This window comes from Esox lucius, chromosome 16, assembly GCF_011004845.1.
Source record: "Esox lucius isolate fEsoLuc1 chromosome 16, fEsoLuc1.pri, whole genome shotgun sequence".
Classification (NCBI taxonomy): domain Eukaryota; kingdom Metazoa; phylum Chordata; class Actinopteri; order Esociformes; family Esocidae; genus Esox; species Esox lucius.
This window is the reverse complement of record NC_047584.1, coordinates 10219816-10236421: the sequence shown is the minus strand read 5'-3', so window position 1 is coordinate 10236421 and position 16606 is coordinate 10219816. Positions and strand designations below refer to the sequence as shown.

At 41.1% G+C, this 16606-nt stretch overlaps 1 protein-coding gene across 2 annotated transcripts in view; it reads left to right on the top strand.

Annotated features, from left to right (window-relative positions):
* Positions 1-16606, top strand: part of lrp1bb (low density lipoprotein receptor-related protein 1Bb) — a 428510-nt gene that overhangs the window by 337649 nt on the left and 74255 nt on the right. For both annotated transcript variants that reach the window (XM_020055063.3, XM_020055064.3), the window contains 7 exons: positions 3660-3779; positions 4692-4820; positions 5083-5205; positions 5401-5541; positions 5849-6036; positions 11478-11661; positions 13082-13167. In XM_020055063.3, coding sequence (XP_019910622.3) covers positions 3660-3779; positions 4692-4820; positions 5083-5205; positions 5401-5541; positions 5849-6036; positions 11478-11661; positions 13082-13167 — 971 coding nt within the window. The remainder of the gene's footprint in view (positions 1-3659; positions 3780-4691; positions 4821-5082; positions 5206-5400; positions 5542-5848; positions 6037-11477; positions 11662-13081; positions 13168-16606) is intronic.

The window sequence follows — 16606 nt, the reverse complement described above, 5'->3', positions numbered from 1 at the left end:
CACTGCACTCATAAAGGTAACAAATGACCTTCTAATGGCCTCAGACAAAGGTTCCACATCCGTCCTGTTGCTTCTTGACCTTAGTGCTGCTTTTGACACTATTGATCACTCCCTTCTCTTAGAGAGACTGGAAACCCATATTGGGCTACATGGACATGTTCTAGCCTGGTTTAAATCTTATTTATCTGAAAGATATCAGTTTGTTAGTGTGGATGGCATATCCTCTGACAAGTCAAAGGTATGCTTTGGTGTTCTTCAAGGCTCGGTTCTGGGCCCATTATTGTTCTCACTATATATGCTCCCTCTGGGCGATGTAATCCGAAATCACAATGTAAACTTTCACTGTTATGCTGATGACACACAGTTATATATTTCAATGAAGGATTTAGAAGCCCCTAAATTAGCTACTTTGGAAGCATGCGTTTCAGACATCAGGAAGTGGATGACAGAGAATTTCTTGCTCTTAAACTCAAAGAAAACAGAAATGCTTGTTTTAGGACCCAAGAAACAAAGAGCATTGTTAGCAGATCTCACTGTGAACCTCAACGGCTGCATGGTAATAGCCCAAAAAACGAAAAAACCTAGGCGTTACCCTTGACCCTGACCTCTCCTTTGAAGAACATATAAAATATATCTCAAGAGTTGCTTATTTTCATCTTCGAAACATTGCAAAAATTTGAAACTGATGCAGAAAAATTAATCCATGCTTTCGTTACTTCTAGACTAGATTACTGCAATGCTCTTCTCTCTGGTTATCCAGACAAATTAATAAATAAACTTCAATTAGTGCTGCACACGGCTGCTAGAATCCTAACTAGAACAAAAAAATCTGAACACATTACTCCTGTCCTAGCGTCCTTAAACTGGATGCCTGTTAGGGTTAGGGCAGATTTTAAGGTTTTACTTTTAACCTATAAATCATTACATGGACTTGCTCCTACTTACCTTGCTGAAATGATCCAGCCATACATACCTACACGTAACCTACGATCGCAAGATGCAGGACTTTTAATTGTACTTAGAATTTCTAAACAAACAGCTGGCGGCAGGGCTTTTTTCATAGAGCTCCACTACTGTGGAATGATCTGCCAATTAAGGTTAGAAATGCAAACTCAGTGCAAACTTTCAAGTGTCTGCTAAAAACCCATCTCTACAGCACGGTTTATAATTAGGTGTAGCCTGGCCCAGGGCGTGAAGGTGACCAGTAGGCTTGATTCTGTCCACCCTTGCTGTCTTGCCAGGTGGGCTCTCGTCGCCACTGGGATGCCCTCCCTCCAATGCTTTTCTGGGGAAGAGTCACTGGCTTGTTGTTGTCTCTCTGTTGCGCACTTGTGCAATTGGGCTGTACGCTGCTGGCAATACTCTGCCCTCTTTCAGGGGGGTTGCGGTTGATGGGTGTCCCTTTGGTTGATGCCTGGCAATGTGGGTGGATTGATTTCCTGCCTGTTGGGCCCTGTTCGGGGCCTCCCCCGGGTAGGGCCACAGTGTCGCCGGACCCCCCCGTCTCAGTTCCAAGGTGTTACTCTGCTATATTATTGTGCTGGGGGATATGAGGAATGCACTTTCTAACTTTTCTCAGTCTCCTCCAGTTTTACATTTTAGGAGGAAATGAGGTCCTGGTCAACACCTGCAGTGTACCTGGTTTGGGGGGCCCGTTCCTGTCCCTGTCCTTGTCCACCTGGTCATACTTTTGACCTAGTCTAAAATCAAATAGACTCTGGATTTAGCCCAGAGAAATGTATTTATTATTCTAATTGGACTCTTAATATCTCACCCGGCACAGCCAGAAGAGGACTGGTCACCCCTCTGAGCCTGGGTCCTCTCTAGGTTTCTTCCTAAAATCCGGCCTTCTTAGGGAGTTTTTCCTAGCCACTGAAATCCAACACTACTTTTGTTTGCTCCTTGGGGTTTAAGTCCGGGTGTCTCTGTAAAGCACTTTGTGACAACTGCTGTTGTAAAAAGGGCTTTATAAATACATTTGATTGATTGATTGAGTATTACCATCAGGTGAAATTCCTTGTAACTTATTTTTTTTGTAGTCCAAGAAACTCCATCACATTTTCCCTTGTCAGCTCAGGGATTCTATCCAGCAACCTGTCACTTACTGGTCAAATGCTCAGACAACAGGCCATTTGTCGTTGGAGATAAACACATTTCCAACACCAATTCAGGCATAATACATTTTGCAGAGAAAAAATGATCCCACCACGTTAAACAAAATTGTCTATCGACATTAATAAAATTTTACAGACAGAGGCTGTCAAACGTAGCATGTTTAGATTTTTACTGCATGACATTACTCACATGATAACTGTGGATAAAAACATGGCTTATGACTGTTGTGATTTACCTAGCTGTACTTTCAGATGAATGTATGAACTGTTAGTCGCTGTGGAGAATATCACCTACTGCACCTATTTCATAGCTAAAATGTACTGCAAATGTTGTGTCCAAGTAGGCAAGTGGGGCACTAATTATACATCAAATACACAATAATTATGTGTGACAGTCCACCTAACCAAGGAGCAAAGCGTAACTTCTGCATGCAATTTCAAATTTGGTCCACATTTGTGTTTTTCGACTTTGAAATTGACTGCCAGACTATGAATCAGTGTCAGACCACATTACAACAACAGAGATGTGTAAATGTAAGACATTTTCTGAAGGGAGATTTTTATGCCCAAGAAATAATATGAAGACACACTCAGAGCTCTTATCAAATTACGCGTGCTCTGCTCCTTGTCCTAACACCAGCTCCAGTCTGCTTTCATACTCTGAAACACTCACTCTCTACCGTCAACAAACCCATTAATCAAAGCCACCAGCGCATCTTACACACACAAGACCACATCACATTTTTCCTTCATAAGAGCATTGGCTATTCATAACCTAACTGGCACGTAGGATCACGTTAAAACATGTAGCCTATAAAATATATATGGAAAGTGGAAGGGAGAGGTGGCTGTGTAATCACAGCCTTTATGCTGTTATAATCGCATAGCTGCCTCCCTCTCCCCTTCAGAGTTCCTGTGTCAATGTTTTGATAGTGTAGGCCAATGAAAAGTAAGTAAATACAGAGTGTATATTTTCTACAGTATTGCGTACTTAACCTTCCTAGTGTCCTGGCTCACCCAGTGGTAAAGACCATATACATAATGTTAGGCTATACTCCCTATTGTAGGCTAGTACAACTCACCATTGAGTTCAGCGATTGCTGATCCGCTTGTGCCAATATCTTAAAATAAGCTACATTGGCTTTTCTTTTTAGCTGAATGCCCATGATGTTTGACCTTTGTTATCAAGTCTGTGCATGACGACGTCAACATATCCTTCTGCCTCAGTCAACTGCTTTGCAATAGGCCCTATTCTGCCTATTTGCATTGAGTGAGCTCTAGCCTTTTATTTTTATTTCATTATTTATCAGCTGGCCTTAAGAGCCCCACAGCTTTTTTTTCTATTAAAAAGCGTAAGACGCCAAAACACATACTAGATCTTCTACTTGCCTGCAAGGCCCTCTCTGAAAATAGAAAGTCCAAGGGGCAGATAAGAACCCAGCTACTTGTGCTTTGACGTAAAATGACTGATTGGACTTGTTGTTTTTGACCCGTTTCTTTTTTTTTTTTTTACTTGTTTGTTTGGATTTGCTGCTTCCTTCCTAGACTCCTCTTGCCTCTGGAACCAGTTCGCCTGCTCCAAGAACAAGTGCATTGCCAAGCAGTGGCTGTGTGATGGGGAGAACGACTGTGAGGATGGACTGGATGAGAGTGTGCAGATCTGTGGTAAGTCCTCTAAGGGGATGCTAACACTGTGTCTGCAACATGCAGTTTGAGACCAAGCTAAAACTGTGGTTGGAAGGACGTCATTGCGTTGCATCATTGTTTTAGACCAGCGGGACACTTTTAGGTTTGACTCAAGTTTCTAGACTCGGCCTGCCCTATCTTCCCCCTGGAGGGTCTCTACCTCATCCTGGAGGGTCTCTACCTAATAGTAAGTTGCACTCACTGGCTATCCCAGGTCTGTATGAGAGCTTTGTTATAATGATAGGATGAAAACCTAGTGTTTTGGCCATCCAGGACAAACATTGGGCAGCTCAGTTCTAGTTGATAGCATAAATGAAATTAGAAACATATGAAAAAAGAAATGTAGTAGTGGTGAGGGAAGCTTTATTAAGGTTAGGAGGCATTGGAATTTCACGGCGCAAATGAGATGGGACAATGATGAATTTTCCCTATAAACAGAAATAATCATGCAAAAATAAATACATAGGCTGAGAATAATGGTATAATTGGATATTACTGGCTATGTCAAGGCAATAATAATATAACCCAAATCTTTTTCCCTACACTACTGCAATTAAAACAAGGAATTACGTTTTGAACATTACCTAGCGAATGTACTTACCCTCATTGTGACAGTTTAATGTTTTTATTCGTTGCTTTGTATTGTCTCTGAGGCCATGTAAAATCTAATAGATCTTCTACAATGCAAGCCTTTGCTTGAATGTAAGCCGCATAAATGGAATCATATTGCCATCCTTTATGTTGGAGCTAATAATAATCGTCTTTGTTGAAAAAATCCATTACTGTCAGCAGTCAAAGTTCAACTAAACTCGCTGTGGGTTGCTTGACCTGCCCTAGTTCAGCCTAGCCCCTTTTGACCCCTTGATGCCTTCTTCCCTATTTTCCCCTCAGGTTTGGTGACGTGTGCTCCAGGCTTATTCAGCTGCCCTGGGTCTTACGCTTGTGTGCCCAAACGCTGGCTCTGTGACGGGGAAAGAGACTGTCCCGACGGCAGCGACGAACTGGCTGCAGCTGGATGTGGTACGATTGCAGTGACCCTCCATATTAATTGTTATCTGATCTATGCAAATATAGACGGCAAATCCAGGCATTCCCTTTTTAAGTGGTGAGAGAAATTCCTGGAAAGTGCCACTGAACTGAAACGACACCACCCCCACCCTCCTTCATCCACTGCTGGCTCCCTGCTGTGAACATATTTATTTTGATGCCACCTTTCTCGAGTGCCAGGATGTTGCACTCACAGTGTAACCCTTCAAACATGGTTCTCACCTGCTCTCCGCAGCACCCAACAACACATGTGATGACAACTCCTTCCGTTGTCACAACAAAGCCTGCGTCCCCCAGCGTTTCGTCTGTGACCACGACTACGACTGCAGCGACGGATCCGACGAGTCGCTCGAATGTGGCAAGTCCAATTGTTGCTTAGTCTTAATTTCCTAACGCGGGGCGGTCAAGGGTGTAACGCAGGCTATGCGTTATTACGACGATGAACGGCAACAGTTGGAGATTTGTTGGAAGCGGAATGGCTTTTTCGGTAATCTTCCGGAACTGTCACAACGTGTTTGTGTGACTGTCAGTTGATGTCTGGGTTTCCTTGCAGAGTACCGGTCCTGTGAACCTGAGGAGTTTCGCTGCGGGGATGGCCGCTGCCTGCTCAGTGCTCAGTGGGAGTGTGACGGCTACCCAGACTGTCCAGACCAATCTGATGAACTGCCCCTGAATCTTAAATGCCTCGCCGCAGGTAGTGTAGTTTGCTGATGTTCAAATTCTTGGTCACAGCTAGTCTGGCTGCAGGTAGTGTAATATCCTGTTGTTAGTTTGGCTCCAGGTAGTATGGGCACCTGCGGTTCGGGTCTCTCTGTGAAGCTAATCCATTACTGTCAGCAACTACTATAAAAGAGAAAAGAAACAAACATTAGTAATAAAAGCAGTGAGAGCATCCATCTATATAGGGATATTTTATACAATAAATCTAATTCACCACAGTGTGGTATGTGCATCGTAAATGTGTTTTGTCTCACCACTGACAATTGTAAATGATCTTTCAGGGAGCCTGTGCAACGGTTCTTTCTTCATGTGTTCCAATGGACGCTGCATCTCTGAAGGGAGTCTGTGTGACAAGAAAGATGACTGTGGAGACCAGTCCGATGAGAAGAACTGCAACGTGAATGAATGTCTGAATCGCAGAGTCAGTGGCTGTACACAGGACTGTCAGGATCTTACTGTTGGATACAAGGTAAGGATGACAACTTTCTGGCCTTGTTATAGATTGGACAGCATGTGCAGTGTACGATATAGTCAGAAAGTGTCCTCTCCAGGGGTTTTGGTTCTAGATGTCATGTCAGGTACTGCACTAGAGGCCGTACCGTTATTACCCGAAAGAACAATATTTTTTTTTTGAATAAGTGCACAAATAATCTGTCTTTGATCAAGGGAACTGTTGCTCATCATTTTTTGTATGAAGAAGACCATGATAACATTATTATCTGTGTGCGGGATTCAAATGATTGGTTGTATTGTTTATTAGGCTTACCCACACAAACACCATCAAACAATGTTATACACACATCCCAGTAGGATCCTGTCACCGTCGTCGTCATCGTTCACAAACCTCTGCCATGGATATGACTGATGAAAGTTTATTAAATGGTTTTGAGAAGCTTTCATGCTAGCTGTTTGTTTGCTGTGATCCTTGGCAGCTGGCAGTCTGGCTCCAGATAAAGTTGCTGCATCTTATTGCACCCTATTTCCCTGTGGAGAAATACGTTTGCCAAGTTCTTTCGGCCCTATAGGAAATAATGGTTCCATTTGAGACACGGCCAGAGAGGGACAGTTGTGCTGAGGAGAGACCATTGTACTCTGCTGTCAGATCTGGATCCAGGGCATGGCCGTCGCACCGGGGTGACCCCACAGCCATCAGAGTTGTCAGAATAACACACCCTTGACCTCACTCTGGGTTCCCCCACTGCCCCCCTTCTGCTTCCCCCTGCCCCCTGCTCTGTGCATCACAAAGTGACCAGGAAGGACAGAGTAAAATGTCTTCCCCCGGTCTGGCTGTCTAGAGACTGAAGCATAACACTGCTGAACGATCAGAGAGCACATCAATGCAGACCCCTAGCTGATCCATCTGTAGGTCTGAACAGAAAGATCAGCAGAAAGGCCCTCAAGGTTAGAACTCTGGATCAGAGAGAGATTTAAGCAGGGACCTGTAATAGCTGATTCAAGCACTTAGAGATACTGTGGGCAGGAGTTGCAGCGAACATTTTTTTGTTTGTTCTTGCACCAAGACGTTTAAAGTATGTCATCATACTTCCAGTTTTTTTAGTTTTTGTTTTAGTTTTTGAGTGGGAAAATGTTTTAATTTAGTTTGGCAATGTAGGAGAATGTCTAGCTGTCTGCAATGCATTTTAATTAATCCATTAGTAATCTTTAGCAAATAGAGTACTACAGTAGATTAAATCTGCATCACAGTAGATCAACAATTTGGCCTGTTTGAATTGTAAAGACATGTTCCAGCGTTCATGGACACTGTATCACCTCAGTCTTTAGACAAACAGTCCAGCCAAATTTGTCACCTCAAACACACAGTCCAGCCAAATTTGCTTCAAATATTCTCTGAAATATTACGCAAAAGACAGGAACACAGTGATGACCCTGAATCTTTCACTGAATATCTGAATTGGCTAATAAAAGTCATGTGGAAAAGTAAATACACCCCCTGGAAAATGTGTCTTTTTCCTTTGTGTGTTCAGACATATGGATATTTAATCTTCAACAATATTGACAGATAAAGGTAACCTAAATGAACAAATGACAGATTATATTGTGCAATCATTTATTTATTAAAAGTGGACAGATATGCATTTTCATAGTGTGAAGAAAAAAATGTCCACCCTGAGCTTCAATAACTAGTCTTACAACATTTGTCTTAACATTTAAATTTCTTGTAATTGTCTATCAGTTTATTACACTGTGTTTTTACCAACTTTCCTTTACAGTATTGCATCAAATGTTATCAGGTTCAAGTCCCCCTGAGCATTATGATAGGATTGAGATGGCCTCACATTCTCCTGTAAAATTCATAGGTACAATATGGAATTCATGGTTGACCCATGATGACACTCTTGCCATGCCCTGGGGCAGCAAAGCAGCCTCAAACCATGTTGCCACTGTCTCCATGCTTTATGTTCTGTTCAAAGCCAGTGATTTGTTTTCACCAAATATGGCATCTGGCATTGCGGCCAAACAACTCCTCCTTTAAATCATCTGTTCAGAGCATTTTGCTCCAGTAGTTTTGGTCTTTACCCAGGTGTTCTCTGGCAGAAATCAGCCGTGTCTTAAAACTCTTATTTTGAGGGCAAAGGCTTCTTCATTTCTGACCTCCCATGTATGCCAACTTTGTACGGTTAGAGTATGGTTAGAGGGCTTTGGATAGGTCTTTTGACCTTGATATAATGGTTTCCCATACACCTATATGGTTGAGACCAAACCACAGCAAGTTTCTAATATTTATGGAAGGCTAGATCCTCCTAGGTTACTTACTAATGATTTTCTTATAATGTGCACCTGTTGATGCATTTGACTCCAATTTTAGCCTTGTGGTAACATGTTTAGCATAATGTAATTGCATTTCTCATTGCTTTGAATGCATAAATACTTCCAAACTATATTGTTTTTTGGTGTGATTTGTTAAATGGATTTAGTTCTGAAGTATCTAAAAAATCATTTAAGGTAATAACAAAATTGCGCCACAATACTCTAGATGCTTGACCTCCATTAAGTGGGAGCTTTCTGACTTGAATAATTTTGCTACAACTTGTGGACAACAGTATGTCATAATTAACAAAATACCTATAATATTTAGCTTATTTCCATGGTGCTATAAAACAAATACTCTGCAATAAAATGAAAGAAGATTTTGTCATTATGCAGATTGTTTAGCACTATCATCTTAAGATAGCCCAGTGGGACAACCACACAAGTCAATAGTAGTAAGGGCACATCACTGAAGAAGCTGTCCGCAAGATCTATGTTAGAATAAAGAGAAATACACTATGGGACAGTCTTTAAAGAAGGTAGAGTTTCAAAAGTTTTTTGAAAATGTGCAGGGTCTCTGATGTCTTAATTTTAAGGAAAAACTAGTTTCACATTTGGGGTGAAGGGAAAAGGAGAAGCTTTGGCTAGGCCAACTGGGAGCTGTCCTCCCACAGGGTTGGGAAAGCCAAGAGACCATATGCAGTAGAACATAGAGCTTGGTAAGGATATAGTGTTTGAGCACTGCCCAAAGTTAGTGGATGCAAGCTTCAACTGAAAGCCAGCATAATGACAGATTTGCAAGATCTTGTGAAGTTTGAACACCAGGTGGGCTGAGTCATTCTAAATAAGTTGCTGGGTGTTGAAGGCACAACCAGGGAGACATGCCAACAGTAAGTCTCAGTAATATAGACATACGAAGACAAGTTCCTGGATTAGTGGCTGTGCCGTTTCCTGTGTGTCATAATCTACAAATGTTGTAGAGCACAAACCTGCAGGAGCAGTCCCCTCATTTGCTGAAAACATCAGGGTGTTATCCAGTGTAACACCTAGGGGCTTTGCATCTGAGCGGGGTACATCACAGAGTTGTCAACGATAACAGGTAGGACTTCAAAAACGTACAGGCCTCCCGGAGGAACAGCAGCTCTGACCTGTTTAGGGTCATTTTGAGGTGATAGGCAGACATCCAAGCAGAGAGGTCAGCCATGCAAGTAGAAAGTAGTCTCGGCACCGAGGTGTCTGAGTGGGGTTAAAGAAAAAAATCTAAAAGTTTCACTGTCGTCCATATAGCAATGGTGGGAGAGACAATGAGAGTATATGATGGAGCCAAAGTGACTTGTTGTGTAAAGATGAGAAGGATTTAGCAGATGGGATGGATTATAGGATAGAGGAGAGCGCAGTAGGTGAAAGAGAACAAAGATTTTGATGATGCATGACCATCTGTAGGGGCTGAGAGCATAGGTTTGGAGGAGAGAGAAGGAGACAAATCAGTATGAGGTATAAAATTGTTAGTAGTGCAATAATGTTTTAATCTAGTAATCTTTAAGCCCTTTTCGTTAAATGCATCTAGTATTATTCTATAAACAACATTCAGCACCTGGGTCTTTCCTGGGTCCTACTTCAGTTTGCTGTAGCAAGCAACCAGACAGTTTGTCAAAAATAATTTCAAGACATCCTATTACTATTTACAACTTGATCATTGATAGTTCCTTACCCTAAAAGTCATTTAAATGCCTACAGAAACTGTAATACATGATTCACAAATGACAGAGATTAACTCTTTATTTGGTTTATTGATTAAATATGCACTTGTGAGCCTTGTCATCAGAAACACATGCATTCAAACCAGGAATTTAATCGCTAGCAGAGATATGAATCTACTTTGATAATCCACATATAAACAACATGTTATACATTTAGCCCAATATGGGAGTATTAAAGAATTATTTAGTTAATCGCAATAGTCCCAGTCTCCATCTTTCAAGGTAATTTGGCAATTAAAGAAACATGCTCACAAGCCCTCATCATTTCCATATATTTTAGCTAGCGGTGAATAAAGTTAATGTCTGTTTTAAGAAAGATTTACCATAGATTGCAGTTTATCTTGCCTGTAGACTACCTTCAGGGTGAGGAACCATCTAACATCATGTTGTAAATCACTTTTTTAAAAACTTTTCCCCAATGCCATACCTCATCGCTGCAACTCTCAGAGGACTTGGTGGAGTTGAAATCCAGAGAAATGCAAAGCGGCAATAAGTTATTTTGATCAGAGGGTGCTGAACATATCTTAATAGCATACGATGCTTGTTTTGTGAGCGTAGCGCACCTGTTCCGGCAGCGTGACATATAAAGGAAGCAAATTGATAGCGCGAAAAGGGGAGAATACATGCTATAAGTAATCTCTTTACAAAATCTCCTCAGGGGCTTCAACATGGGTGGCTGCAACACCTCTGCTTCGCGTGATTATGGACAGGTGTCCTCTAAAGCACATCCAATGCCATTCTGTTTCTTGTGACAATGCAGAAGTGCCCAATAGAATGTGCTGTGATTGAGTTAACAGCCACCTAAGCTGCCACATGGAGGCAAGGCAACCATGCCAATGACTACCCCCTACACACGGATGGTACCGGCCCTCAACAGTACATCTTGGCTGATTTGAGAGCGGGAGTCAATTAATGGAATTTGCCTCTAAGATCTATTAATTATTCTTTATTGCCCCAACTAAAGAGTAATGGGTTTTCCTGACACCTTGTTGTTCTCTGCTAAATGTTGCTGTCTGTGCCTAACAATGTTGGTGCAGTTTTGTATTTCATTACCATGTTTTGTTGTCATGCTATATTGGAAACAGGTGGTGTTGCTGCCATTTTCTGTTGTCTGACAGGTCTTTCTTCATGTGGTGTTTTCACAGGTCTCTCTTCATGTTGTGTTGTCCAGGTCTCTCTTCATGTCCTGTTTTCTCAGGCCTCTCTTCATGTAGTGTTGTCACACGTCTCTCTTCATGCTGTACTCAAAAAATATCCTAATTCCGTTCCCACAGTTTTGCCTCTTGCCAGGGCATCATTGTTAATACATCTTTGTTTTTACTGACTTGCCTGGTTCAATTAATCATGCAAAATAAAATGTTTCCATTTTCCATGATGTCAGTGCAAGTGTTGGCCTGGATTCCGGCTGAAAGACGATGGGAAAACGTGTGTGGATGTTGACGAATGTTCCTCCAGCCTGCCCTGCAGCCAGCGTTGCATCAACACCTATGGATCCTTCAAGTGTCTGTGTGTGGATGGTTACGAGGCCCTGCAGCGTAACCCAAACAAATGCAAGGCTCTCTCTGGTAAGATTATTCACATTTCTTGGCAGCAATCTTCTATTATACTGTAGTCCAGGATGGTTCACTAGTGATGTAAAGTACTTCACATAATTTAACTAATCCTTACGTGGTGTTCCACAGCAGGGATCCCAAACTATGAGACTTCATGGCTAGCAACCTGCTGGGATTTGAATTGATGATTTTTTTTTTTTTTTCCATCTTCTCTTTTGAGATGGAGAAACTTTGTGTAAATGACCAAAACCAAATAAGAATAATACAAAAAATAAAAAGCATTTGTTTTTTTACAATAACGTTGGACAATAATCTGTATTGTTTTTAATATATTATTATATAATATAATTTTTCATTATTATTATTATATTCCTCCCACTGGCTAGATCCTGCTTAATTTCTATCATTATTCAGCGTAAGAAAACAGCATAAGCCATTGTTAGAAATCGGCCGTTTCGTATAGTGGTTGTAATAATTAGCATACCCGTTTGTCAAGGGAGAGAGAAATTAAATTATTTATTGCAGCATTAGATGGTCTTGTTCATGAGGTTACGGACCTGGTCTTCCTTACACAACCTCAATCTCATCTCAGTCAATCTCTTCTCACTGTAATGTTGGTTACCAGCTAGCCTATACATTAAGGGCATTTCTAACTTTTTAGAAGTCAACCCCCATGCCATATGGCCATCGTAAACATTCCTGTCATTAGAGCACAACCTACAAAGAGATAATCTAAACAGAGAGGTTTCTGTTGTTCTCATTATCTAGGCACATTCACTTCCAATGAAACGTACATTCATATTGTAATTGTTAATGCACAGATTCCACACCATGTACAAATGCTATGTTTTTGCTGGATATTAGCTTAAACATTTCAAAATTGGTCGAAATTGCAAAGATTTGCAAACATTTTATAGTTGCTAAATGCTTGCAAAACATGTTTTCTGCAAAACGCTTTCAGTGCTGTGAAGATAATGGTTTGAAATTTCCTTGCCCAAAATAATTCTGTAATTATACATCACTATTGTGATATTGGTCATACGAAGCCATATTTCCATCTACATTCAGTTATATTTTTAGGGTACTCTTTACTGCTTTTTACTTGTTTTTTTCTTCACGACTTAACATAATTGTGGGTCCAAATACTTGCAGTATCAATTGTGAAAGCTTGTTCCAAAGATACCAATTACCAATACTGTAATATGCCAGTAGGTTAGTCTGATGATAGTGTTTCTGTGAAATCAATGTTTACTTAATTATGAAGGATGTTTGTGGATATGGTTTATTTTGCCAGGTAACTTGATTGAGAACCCATTGTCATTTACAGCAACACATTGAGGAGCAATGTGTGTCAGCTTGCCTCAATTGGGGACCGAACAGCATAAATGTTGAAGAAAGACAGTTGTTAAATGTAACTGTTTCTTCTTTTCAGTGGAGGAACCTTTTCTCATACTGGCAGATCATCATGAAATCAGGAAACTAAGTGTGGATGGATCAAATTACACCATTTTGAAACAGGTAAGCGGATACCTTAAGTATACAATACACAGCAAATTGGCCAGTGTCATCTGGATTTTTAATTGTAACTACAAGTGTTGATTTGGGAATTAACTCTGCAAGTGAAATTAACACTCAATGGTGTTACATAACCCCAGTATTGATTTTAATAAGTTCCTGATTGTGTTATTTGCTAAGGCAGATGGTAATAGCACTAACTTTAACCACCAAGTAACTTCAATGCCCATTACTATTTAGTAAGTTATGCCAAAAACAAATGAATATTTTCAACTTGCTTTGAGATTAGCAATCTACTTACATGTACAATCGGCGGATCATGTTGTCAAGGTAATTAGAGGGAGAGACTCTACAGCTCAAAAAACAAGGGTCAGTCTGGCTGAACCAATGGCTACCTGGTGGAAGCTGTCATATACAGTGGGACAAAAAAGTATTTAGTCAGCCACCAATTGTGCAAGTTCTCCCACTTAAAAAGATGAGGCCTGTAATTTTCATCATAGGTACACTTCAACTATGAGAGACAAAATTAGATTTTTTTTTCTCCAGAAAAACACATTGTGGGATTTTTAATGAATTCATTGGTAAATTGTAAAATAAGAATTTGGTCACCTACAAACAAGCAGGATTTCTGGCTCTCACAGACCTGTAACTTCTTCTTTAAGAGGCTCCTCTGTCCTCCACTCGTTACCTGTATTAATGGCACCTGTTTGAACTTGTTATCAGTATAAAAGACACCTGTCCACATCCTCAAACAGTCACACTCCAAACTCCACTATGGCCAAGACCAAAGAGCTGTCAAAGGACACCAGAAACAAAATTGTAGACCTGCACATATAGTTAAGCAGCTTGGTGTGAAGAAATCAACTGTGGGAGCAATGATAAGAAAATGGAAGACATACAAGACTACTGAAAAATCTCCCTTGATCCGGGGCTCCACGCAAGATCTCACCCCGTGGAGTAAAAATGATCACAAGAACGGTGAGCAAAAATCCCAGAACCACACGGGGGGACCTAGTGAATGACCTGCAGAGAGCTGGGACCAAAGTATCAAAGGCTACCATCAGTAACACACTACGCTGCCAGGGACTCAAATCCTGCAGTGCCAGACGTGTCCCCCTGCATAAGCCAGTACATGTCCAGGCCCATCTGAGGTTTGCTAGAGAGCATTTGGATGGTCCAGAAGAGGTTTGGGAGAATGTCATATGGTCAGATGAAACCAAAATAGAACTTTTTGGTAAAAACTCAACTTGTTGTATTTGGAAGAGAAAGAATGCTGAGTTGCATCCAAAGAACACCATACCTACTGTGAAGCATAGGGGTGGAAACATCATGCTTTGGGGCTGTTTTTCTGCAAAGGGACCAGGATGACTGATCCGTGTAAAGGAAAGAATGAATGGGACCATGTATCGGGAGGTTTTGAGTGAAAACCTCCTTCCATCAGCAAGGGCATTGAAGATGAAACGTGGCTGTGTCTTTCAGCATAACAATGATCCCAAACACACCGCCCGGGCAACGAAGGAGTGGCTTCGTAAGAAGCATTTCAAGGTCCTGGAGTGGCCTAGCCAGTCACCAGATCTCAACCCCTTAGAAAATCTTTGGAGAGAGTTGAAAGTCCTTGTTGTCCAGCAACAGCCCCAAAACATCACTACTCTAGAGGAGATCTGCATGGAGGAATGGGCCAAAATACCAGCAACAGTGTGTGAAAACCTTGTGAAGACTTTTCAGAGGTCAAACGTTCACCTTGTGAACGTTTGACATCTGTCATTGCCAACAAAGGTTATATAACAAAGTATTGAGATGAACTTTTGTTATTGACCAAATACTTATTTTCCTCCATAATTTACCAATAAACACATTGTACCTATGATGAAAATTACAGGCCTTTCTCATATTTTTAAGTGGGAGAACTTGCACAATTGGTGGCTGACTAAATACTTTTTTGTCCACTGTAGGTATAGTGGCTGCATGCCTGGCTCCTCGCTGTAATGTTTTCTGCATGCTTGCCATGACTTTCTACGAACATTTCTGCTTGACTCTTGTTTTTTTTGGTAGCTGAATAAAGATAGATTACTATAGGCTAAACGTGTTAACGCCAGTAAGATGGATGTCAAATGAATTTGTGGAATGATGCATGAGGAGATAATTTGCCCTGGGAGGAGAATTCAATGAGCAAAACATTTTAATTGGTGAGCAAAATCAATATTAATAGATAGGCAGAATTGAAAAGGGGGGAATGCTTAGAGTAACATTCATCAAAATTGCAATGCGCATATATAACATTTTTGTGGAGAATATTGTCCCTATCCAAGTACTGAAATAAACGATCTTCTATTTGGTTAACCCCCTATTAAAGCTACTCCAAGATTAATAACATAACTTTTTCTAAACTTCTGCACTCTCAGAAAGAAAATGCTGAAAATATATATGGGAATATTTTGCAAGTTTGCCTAAAGGCCCAAAGTGGCCTGTAAAACTTGAGTTTCATGCCTCTACTAAAGTAGAAATAGTTAATGTGAGTGGGTGAGAATTGAAACCTTAGGCCAAACTATTTAGTCTTCAAGATTTTTAGAAGAATCATCAAGAATAGGCTAGCCAAACTTGATAATATAGCAACTTTAGAAATGTTAGCAGTGTAAATTTCATCATTGTATTTTTTTTTTCAATCTGTGGGAATTGAGAATTCTCAAAACCAAGCAAGTTACCAACCCTGTAGCATGCTCAATGCGTCACATTCTTGTTTCATGTGTGCATGTGATTTTGAATGTGAGTCAAGGGCTATTCAGTGCAGATCAGGGCGCAGGGCAGATATCGGACTTCACAGTCTGATGGCCTGGGGTTAAACACTTATTCAGTCTCTCTGTCCTGGCAATGATACTGCTTAACTGTCTTTGTCAGTTGGTAGTAGTGTAAACAACATATGGCTTGGATGGCAGAGGACCATCAATGCCACGACCTCTGCTGCTCTTTGTGGAGAAAATGTGCATGCCAAGGAACTGTAAGCTTTTGACTCTCTACATGTCTATGTGTAGGCATGCTGTCTATTCTATGTTGATGATCAACAACTTCTTTTACGCTGCGGAAGGGGTTGTGCAGTCATCACCATACTTGATTGCGTTGGAGTTATCTTTGGCGACTCAGTCATGGATGAACAATGATTACAGGGGAATGAGCTTGGACCCTTGTAAGGCCTGTGTGTTTAGGGTCAGCACGGAGGAGGTGATGTAGCCAAACAAGCTTAGGGTCAGCCCGTCAGGAAGTCAAGGATCCAGTTGCGCCAGGCAAGGTCCGGTCCCAGGTCTCTCAGCTTCCTGAGAAGTTATGAGGGCACTCACTGTATTCAGTGAACAGCATTCTAACAACCTTGTGTTCAGGTATATAATAGGTTTTGGTAACGTGGTTGTTGTGAAAAGATCAAAACTGCGATATTGATTTAGAAAACTCA